This window comes from Elephantulus edwardii, unplaced genomic scaffold (genome assembly GCF_000299155.1).
Source record: "Elephantulus edwardii isolate Elephantulus edwardi_28Jun2011 unplaced genomic scaffold, EleEdw1.0 scaffold00045, whole genome shotgun sequence".
NCBI lineage: Eukaryota > Metazoa > Chordata > Mammalia > Macroscelidea > Macroscelididae > Elephantulus > Elephantulus edwardii.
Window position 1 is genome coordinate 17,999,154 of NW_006399795.1, and position 9,777 is coordinate 18,008,930.

Genomic DNA, 9,777 nt, shown 5'->3' on the forward strand with positions numbered 1-9,777 from the left:
TATTTTTTATTTATTTTTTTATTATTTTTTGTGTGAGTGTATCATCAAATCAGATCTGACTGGTACAGGAGGAGATTGTGCCTCCTTTCCCGGCAGAGAATCTGGTGGATTTGAACCGTGTGCCTCTGGGATTGTAGTTGCAGCTCCTTACCACTAGGCCACCAGAGCTGGGTTTTCTATTTTTTGATCATTCACATAAATTTTGTCTCAATGAAATTTATTAGTCCCCACATTTTAACAGCATTCTTCCTGCTTTATATGCTTTGTCCCTGGGCAAATACTGACCTTTTGATTGATCTAGAAAGTAACTCCCTGGTGTTTATCTTCCAAGCTTGTCCATTGTTTGTCTTAAAGTTGAGGCACAGAGATGAGTTTAGTTGCAGCTCAAAGGGTTAGTAAGTACTATAATCTTGGGAATCTGCCAGTCTATTAAATGTGGCTTACTGCTAAGAAGTTGCGCTGCCTATGGTTGGTCCACCAACTGGTTGGGCTGTTGTTTATCACTTGGTGGCTTAGTAGTAAGGAATTGCACTGCAAACTCAAAGGCACATGGTTTGCATACACCAGCTGCTTTCTGGTAGAAAGACAGGACAGTCTCCTCTTAATGTAATTTACAGCCTCTGAGAACCCACTGGAAGATCAGCTAGGAGTTGATTCTTACTTGATAGCACATAACATTAGATCAGCAATTTTGTTAATCTTTATAATTTTGAGGGTTTTGGGTTTTGTTTTGTTTTTTTCCTGTCCAAGACCTCTCTTGTGATCCCTTTGAGAGCAGTCAGCAGTGGTACTAGACAAAGCTGCCTTAATGTTTGCCTTTCCCACTCCTGCTGCAGCCTTACTAGTGAACTCCAAAGAGGACTGATGGGAACAGCAGAGTCGGCCCCTTTGGGTCAGCTGCCCAGCTTCTGTCCAGTGAGGATGGGAGGAGTCAGCCATGGCTCATCCTCACTGAGGGTTATGGGCAGGGGTGTCTTCTGGAAAGGATGAAGACAAGCAAAAATAGAGAATCATTTCAGTCACAGGAAAGACATTCAAACACCAGTCTCAGAGTTTTAAAGGGGTTATCACTTTCCATCCCTGTAGAATAAAGGAGAGAACCTGAAGAAGTGAGCAGTGTTAATAGGTGCAGTGCCTCCAGTCTTCTGCTGTCCTACATGATAAAGAGGTTTTAACCATAGTTCCCAGATCTTAGATATTGGTGACAAAATTGAGCTGGTAAAAAGCACTGAGGCCTCACAGAGCTCTTTCTATTTGGTGGTCCAGGACCACATGTGCATACCTGCATCTGAGTTCTATGTGTGTGTCTTTCTGACTTGTGTTTCAGATCTCGTGAGGACCATTCAGCAGTCCAGAGCAGAGATGTATGAAGATACTCACAGTGAAGCCAGGTACTCCCTCAGCAGGTCTGTAACCCATCCTTGGGACACTGATAGAGAAGGCCTAAGAGATTTCCTAGGTCTGCCTTTAGTTCCAGCACCCTTCTTTGAGTGACAATATCTACTTTAGCGAAGACTTAGACTTTTCCCACTCTGACTCTCAGGACCAGGTCTTTAGCCACCCAAAGTTGGGACATTTCCAGTCTCAAGACTGGAAATTTGCACTCCATGGTTCTTTAAAACAAGAATGTAGTCCTCCAGTTTCACAAGAATCCTCTTGGTCGCAGGAATATATATGCTTTTGGCTCTTTTTCATTATTAGGGGACTTTGGCTCCTCCAGGCTCATTGAGAAAGGAGTGTTTGGAGAAGGAGAGTCAGGATTACGACTTGGACCTTCCAAGTGAGGCACATCCTGTGCACTGGGGCGGAGGCTGAATTCTCAACATTTGCTGACCAGGAAAGTGGTGTTCTGGGGAAGGGAGAGACTCAGGCTGTTGGGAATCTTGTCAGTCTAAAAAACATGACCACAAAGAATTTACCTATAAATCGTGTCACTCCCCAGATCAAGGCAGCTAACCAAGTCCAGAAAACCATCCTAACTCCTGATCTGACCCTCGGAACCAACCTGGGGACAGAAGATACCCAGTTCCCTGTGCAGAACCTCCCCTTGGGGCTTGAGCTGAAGAATATCCAGCTTCCCAGAAGGAAGATGAACTTTGACCTCGTGGATAAGTCTGATGTCTTTTCAAGATTTGGGGTAGAAATTATCAAATGGGCAGGATTCCACACCATAAAAGATGATGTTAAATTTTCCCAACTTTTTCAGACTCTCTTTGAGCTTGAAACAGAAACCTGTGCTAAAACACTTGCTTCATTCAAATGCTCCTTAAAGCCAGAGCACAGAGATTTTTGCTTTTATACTATCAAATTTTTAAAGCACTCTGCTTTGAAAACACCCCGAGTTGATAATGATCTTTTAAACCTGCTTTTAGACAAAGGTGCTGTGAAAACCAAAAATTGCTTTTTTGAAGTCATAAAGCCCTTTGACAAGTATATAATGAGGCTCCAAGACCGGCTTCTGAAAAGCATCACACCACTCCTTATGGCCTGCAATGCCTATGAGCTCAGTGTTAAGATGAAGACCCTCACCACTCCTTTGGATTTGGCCTTTGCTTTAGAGACCACCAACTCACTCTGCCGCAAGTCTTTGGCCCTTTTGGGACAGACATTTTCCTTGGCCTCCTCTTTCCGGCAAGAGAAAATCTTAGAGGCCATGGGCCTTCTAGATTCAGCTCCCTCTCCCGCCTCATTTCCCAACTTTGAGGATTCTACTTTGTTTGGAAGAGAGTACATCGACCACCTGAAGGCCTGGCTGATCGCTAGTGGGTACCCGATCCAGATCAAGAAGTTTGTACCTGAGTCATCTGAGGAGGATGAGGAAGAGGAGGAGGAGAAGGTTCCTTCTACAAAAGCTGACGTTCAGACAACCAAGGCCCCGAGTGACCGGAAGGATGGTAAGGAAGGAAAATTCTGACTGTTGTGGCTTGGTTTTTTTGTAGTTTTTGGTCATGTACTTTATTCTGTTGGAGATTATTAAACGAATTGAGATTTTAGTATATAACTCACACATTGGTCGGTTCAGATGGCCCTTGAATAAATGTGCCGCAGTATGACCATCTTTTTATTTCAATAGCTAATCATCAGGACTATTTACTGCATGTTGTTGTTAAGTGCCATCGAGTCGTAGGCGACTCATAGTGACCCTATGAATGAAAGTGCTCGACACTTGCATGTGCATCTTTCATCCTTTCTCCAGGTTCATAGGGTTTCCGGAGGCAAGCTATTTACAGTGTTTCTAAACTTGAAAGACAAAAATTCTTTATAAAGATAGTAATAAAAGGCAGTAATAATGGAACTTTTTAAAAAAACAAAACAATGATACTTAAGTCAAAAGTGACGTACAGTGGAGTCAATGGAATTAGAGCCCTGTCATAAATGAAGGGCTACCTCTGTGAGCGTGTGCACGCACGCCATCCAGTTCATAAATGTGTGTCAGTAATCTGCCTCTGCAGAAGCCTTAGACATTCACTCTTTAAGGAACTGGCATTAGATTGCAGCCTTTGCCAAGAAATATGCACACAGGTTTACCTACCATGCTTAGAGTCTGTTGTCTGTTGAAACCAAAGTTAAGACTCTTGTTTTATCCTGAGATAATAAGTTGAAGAAAATACCCTGATTCTGACCTCCAGGGAGTTCCTAAGTTCTGAGGGGAGTAACTGTGTGAGGCCTCATGCCTGCTCTGGGTTTGGGAGAATGGGAGGCCTTGCCACCCCCAGAGTAGCAGGAATGCTAGCAGGGACGGCCAACCAGGCCACTCAGGCTGGGGAAGCCCATTTTCCTTCCCCTTCTGGACAGATTAGACACTACTGAGTCACTACGTGCATCCAGAATCAGCAGAGCCTTGGTGCGTTGTGAATGGAAGAACCATAAAGGAGGGGCGTTGAAGCAGCCCTGCTTCCAGGAAGGATGATCTCGGTTGATATGTGTCTTATGCTTCAAGGAAATGTAGCTTCCCTTGCAGTGCTCCCAGCCAAGTAGGACAGTCTTTTCCCTGTTTTCACTTTCATAGCCTCCTAGAGAGTACATCCAGAGACCTGTACTGGGTTCAACCCTGAACTGAGCTCTTCCATAGTTTAGCTGCTGAGGAGGCCTCTAGGCTGAAACTAGGCTCCCTCTCCACTCACACCTCCACATGTGGAGGTGGAAGTTACTAAAGAAAGTTGTGTGAGCAGGGACTAGTCACCACCCATGTATCCTACTTTGACCATTCTGTGATGGAACCTTTCAGTCTGCAGATGTAGTCATGGAGATATGTAGAAATGTTTCTACAGCAGTTTCTGCCTCATTACACTGAGTTCACATTGAATTCAGGTGGTCTCCTAATTTTAGAGATCAGGTTCTGTTCTTTGGAGCTGCAGGGATACCGGGAGGGACTGCACACTGGCCTGTGTTCAATGACTGTTGGGGCCTCCCTGATGTTTCTGTTTCATGTTGCAGAAGGGATTATTTGATTAGGTTTAATTCAATAGCCATGATTATTTCTTTTTTCGGTTCCCAAAACTTAAAAAACTCATTGTCGCCAAGTCAGAATCCACTCATATCTGACCCTCCAGGAGGTTTTTATCTTTCTCCTTATAAAGCCACTGGAGAATCTGCCTTTATATTAGCAGCACAACTCCAGTGGACGATACCACCAGAGTTCCCTGCTATTCCCCAAACCTCTTTTGCTGCCAACCCAGAGGCATGTGGTTCAAATCTACCAGCTGTTTCACAGGAGAAATACATGCAACCTCCCATGAGATTCACTGAAAACCCCCTAAAGGGTTAGCTACACATCAGTTCCAACTTGATGGCACAGAACAAAAATAATCTTGGGCCAAGATGGCGGGCACTGACTGTCATTGACATTTCTGCACTCAGGGCCTTTCTTAGGTGGCTGCAGGAATTCACCAGGGTCCTGGTCTTTGAAAGCCTCCTGACATTAAGCCATTTGACTTGTTCTGGTGGAAAATTAGTAACACAGCGAGCAACCTCCCCTCATGCAACTTCCCCCTGTTAAGAACCCGCTGGAGGGTCAGTTATGAGTAGGTTCTGACTTTATGATACTCAACAAAGTCTAGAAAATGAGCATCACGGTTCAAATCCACCAGATGCTCTGCCGGGGAAGGAGGGACAATCTCCTCCTGTACCAGTCAGATCCGATTTGACGGTACACTCACACAAAAATAATAAAAAAGAAAATGAGCATCAATGTCATAGGGAAAACACCTGCACTGAAGCAGTAGTTAAGGATTGATGCATACATGCCCAATACCTATAGAATGCCAAATTCATTACAGGATAACAGGGAATGTGGGTCCCACTCAGTGGCAATTTTTATTGGATGACTGCAGAAACCAGTTTGTCCTATTAAAACGAACAGATATAAGACTTATGTTTGGATTAACAGATGCTCATCTGCATTTTTGGTGGCATGTAAATAGAATAGTAATTGAAATAAATTTACACCTCAGAAAAATGGTTGTGGTTTTTTTTTTTTACAAACAACTAGTATTTATGTGAGCAGCTGCCTTGAGACACTTGACTTTTTTTTAAAAAAGATAATCTAAAATGTAATCTTTATTTGTGGTAAGTATACATATGTATGTAAGTTTGTTTTTTGGTGCCCAGCGTTAAACCTTCACCAGTTTACCAGTTTTGAATGTATAGTTTGGTGCTCTCGCTTGCATTCTTCATATTGTACAGTCTTTCTGAAAGTCCTTTTCCAAATTATTCTACTATCATGTACATTTTTTTCCTGATTACAAAACATGTATTTCTTTCCTAAATGTTAAAGAAAATGTAATAATTGATAAATCCACTGCCTTGAGATACATACCATTAACATATTAGTGGCTTTCTGTCTACTTCTGTGTGTCCATATTTCTCTCTCTAACATTATGTTGGGGATTATTGTCCAGATGAGTATATATAGGTACATTTTCATATATAGATAACACCTTTCTTTTAAATGTGTTCTTTTTTTTTCATTCCTGGTGGTGCAGCAGTAAAGTATTTGCCTGCTAACCAAAAGGTTGATGTTTCAGATACTTCCCCAGATACTCTGCAGGAGAAATATGTGATGATCTGCTTTTCTAAAACTGCCTTAGGGTAGTTTTGCTCTGCTCTCTAGGGTCACTGGACTGGTTTGGCTTTGGTTATATGTGTGTATTTTTCCTTTAATTATGTTATTGTAGACACTCAGGTTGTTGAGAGGTACACAGAAAAATCTCTTAATATTAGTGTGTTGTTGTACATTGCCATTGAGTTGAGCACAACTCATAGCGACACTATGAACAAAAGACCTACAGCCTTTCTATAACTATCGTTGTTTCTTAAAAGTTCATACTCAGTATATATAGAGAGTAATTGTTTTGGATCTTCCTAAGTTTGTGACTTTTCTGCTGGTTGTGCTATATTTTAAGTGTTGGTTTCTAGAATGACAACTGCCTTCTCTTTGGTGTTGGGCTCTCATGAAGAAGTGTTCATTTTTGCTGAATGCTTCTGTCTTGGATTTTGACTGAACTGTTGTTTAGGGATTTACCAGACTCCCTGGTTTCTGTGTTCCAGCTGTACCCCAGAGAGCAGGCCACAAGATGGTTCAGACCATTGACAAGTTGGTGATGCGTGTGGTGGAAGGCAGTCTGTCTCCTAAGGAGAGAACTGCACTCAAGGAGGACCCTGCTCACTGGTAGGTCTTCAGATAGATTCTCACATTTTATCCCCTCCCATAAAGCTATCGACAGAAAAGAAAAAGTGTGTTGTAGACTCATTTGACTGACGTTAGCGTTCCTCCCTCTCAGAATTGTTCACATTTGGGGCTGATGATTCTGTGTTAATGGGTTCTGTTCACAGCCCTGTGACTCTTTGTAGTATTGGATATGGGCCCAGACCTTAAGTGACCCAACACTCTGAAAGGGCTTAGCAGATATGCTTCTGATACCGTCTTGGTATTTTGACACCTGTTCTTCTGTCCCTGACAGGTTTTTGTCTGATAAAGACAGTCTGGAGTACAAATACTACAAGCTGAGGTTGGCAGAAGTGCAACGGGGGAAGCAGGCTTCAAGTGGTGACGGCCAGCAGCCAGGCCCAGCAGAGTGTGCAGTCAGGGCCATGCTTTATGCCAAGGCTGTGCGCAGCCTCAAGAGGCGACTCCTTCCCGGTCGGCGGCGGCGGGGCCTCCTCCGTGCCCAGGGAGCCCGAGGCTGGAAGGTGAAGAGTGTGACCACCAGCACCCAGACCGTCCTCTCGTCAGGTGCCAGACTTCGACATCAGGGTCGAGGAGCGCCCACCAAACCAGATGGAGGTGTCTCTGTGAAGGACTCCCCACCGGGACCTTCCACACTGACTCCTCAGGATCCCAGTTCAGAGGCCTTGGACTCACCACCGAAGCCAGCAGACGTGGATATTCCTGAAGCCTCTCAGACTTCCTCTACCTGCCCATCCGCTGAGGGTGAGTGCCCCATCTTTCCCTTGGCCCCTCTCAGTCCTCATCTCTAGGCCCTACTAGAGTGTCCGCCATGCAGCCTGGTGAAGCCTGGTTATAACAAGATGGACATACAGAAGGGCCACCCTGACTCCCTATATGTGAGGTCCTCTGTGTGTCTCTCAAGACTGGCCAACCTATGAGTTCTTCTGAGTGTTGATATAGCCTCCAAGCAAACCTCTTCTCGTGGGCAGAATTTCCCTCCCAGCAGTAGAGAATGTGGGAGCCCCACACTGCACTTCTGCCAGCAATTTTTACAGCTCCATGACAGACCTCTAGAATGGAGTACACAAGGTAGATGTAGATGTCCAAGCAGCAGCAAGGGTCCTGGTCTGCAAGCTTGGGTGATAGCATAATGGGACTGTATCCCTCACCCACACTGTTCACCTGGGTGTATCTCCACACAACAGGCTCTGAGCTCCCTGGCGGGACTTGCCTCTTGCTGGCTGGAGTATCCTTGGTCCTGCTTCACACCAGGTCACAGAGCACAGCTTTTGCATGGAACTGACCCTGATGACACTTTTTGTTTACAGTTGATGAAAAGACCAAGGAAACAGCAGAGAAACTGGCACGATTTGTTGCTCAGGTGGGACCAGAGATTGAACAGTTCAGCATCGAGAACAGTGCCGACAATCCTGACCTATGGTGTGTATTTCCTGACCTGTGTAGCATGGGTAGTTTGCTGAGAACTCATTCCCATTGCGTGGAGAGGGGCAGATTGGAGTCTAGGCAGCTGGTCTTTCTGGGGCATTAAGGAGAAAACCCCAGAGGGCCGTTTTCATAGGACTTGTGGCCGAGCAGAGCTGGCCAAAGAGGGAAGAGAAAAATACTTGGTTCAGAGAAGATGTCCAGGGTGTTGTGTGTGTCCACAGGTAAAAATCTGGCTATGTAGGGGGCTCCATCCTTTGCCTGGGAAGCCTGAGATGGCCAGCTTTCATCACACTGACTACTGCAGCTCATCATCACTCAGTCTCACTGCTGATCTCATGGTCTTCCATGACTTGGATTTCCAGAATGAGGCGGGCATGGGGTATAGAGGAGGCAAAGTGTCTCGTGCCTCTAGCAGCACCTGACCTGTGCATCCTTGTTTCATCCTAGGTTCCTTCATGACCAGAACAGCGCAGCTTTCAAGTTTTATCGAATGAAAGTGTTTGAACTGTGTCCCTCAATTTGTTTTCCATCATCTCCACTTACTGTTTCTGCGGATTCCCTGGAGGGAGACAGGAAGAGCCAAGGCGAGCCTCCTGTGGAGGAGGAGGAAGACGAGGCAGCAGCACGTGCAGTTGGAGAGGCCTCTGGGTCGGGAGGCGTGGCTGATGCATCTGGGGGCTCTGAGGCCACGGCCCGCGCTGATGGCCTCCCAAGCACAGCTACTGAGGATGACCCAGCAAGTACACCCGCCCCATCCCAGGCTTCCACGGGTACCTACTACCCCCGAAAGAGGGTCAGTAGCAAGTCACTGAAGGTTGGCATGATCCCAGCCCCCAAGAGGGTGTGCCTAATCCAGGAACCCAAAGGTGAGAGCCATGGGGGAAGAGGGTTTCTTCACACCACAACAAGCAGCTTGAGGACAGACCCCTTAAACATTCCCTAACCTGCTCTCCCATCTTGCCTGTCCCTGCACTGCCTCCTTGGTGATTTGCTTGGACAGGACATGTCTTCTCTGTAGACTCCCGGTTCTTGGAGAAGCTTGTTGGCAAGTGCCCTGGTCTGCATGTCTACAGCAGGCAGCTTTCTGGTCTTTGTATATGTTCTTAGTTGGTTATCAAGTCTCTTGTGGCTCTTAAAGCCTTGTCTGCAGAATAGAACTATGTTCCATAGAGTTTCAGTACTTTGACCTTTAGGGAGCACATCTCCAGACCTTCCTTTCAAGACACCGCTGGGAGAGTCCAGACTGCTAAACTTTCTGGCAACTAGTTGAATGTTTAACTCTGTATGCCACCCTTTGTGGTGTTTAATGTAAGCAGTTTGCTAGGTCTGTATCCCAAGCACAGCTTTACTGTGTTGAGATAAAACTCAACATTTCTGTTTGGTCTCAAACGTACCTCTCAAGATACCTCTCCATTCATGTTCTTCTTATGTGCTGTGGATGTCTCCAGCAGTGCTCCAAGCCCAGCTTTGGACAGGGGAGTGTGCAGTGGGAGTGTTGACTTCCCACTTGGAGTTTTTGGCTCTATGCATCTACCTACCTTTGATCCAAAACTGAGGAATAGCCTGATGGTATACAGTGTGTGCCCACCGGTAGTGTATCTGCTATCAGATGTAGGTGGTGGTGTGTGGGGGAGAATCAGAATTCTTTTTTTTTTTAGTGC

At 45.4% G+C, this 9,777-nt stretch overlaps 1 protein-coding gene across 1 annotated transcript in view; it reads left to right on the forward strand.

Moving 5' to 3' along the window:
- SUGP2 (SURP and G patch domain containing 2) overlaps nt 1-9,777 on the forward strand; it is an 18,115-nt gene that overhangs the window by 4,795 nt on the left and 3,543 nt on the right. Inside the window, 9 exon segments of the mRNA XM_006885868.1 lie at nt 1,328-1,469; nt 1,471-1,669; nt 1,671-1,730; nt 1,732-1,827; nt 1,829-2,894; nt 6,550-6,670; nt 6,963-7,432; nt 7,999-8,110; nt 8,564-8,982. Of these exon segments, the coding sequence (XP_006885930.1) occupies nt 1,328-1,469; nt 1,471-1,669; nt 1,671-1,730; nt 1,732-1,827; nt 1,829-2,894; nt 6,550-6,670; nt 6,963-7,432; nt 7,999-8,110; nt 8,564-8,982 (2,685 nt within the window).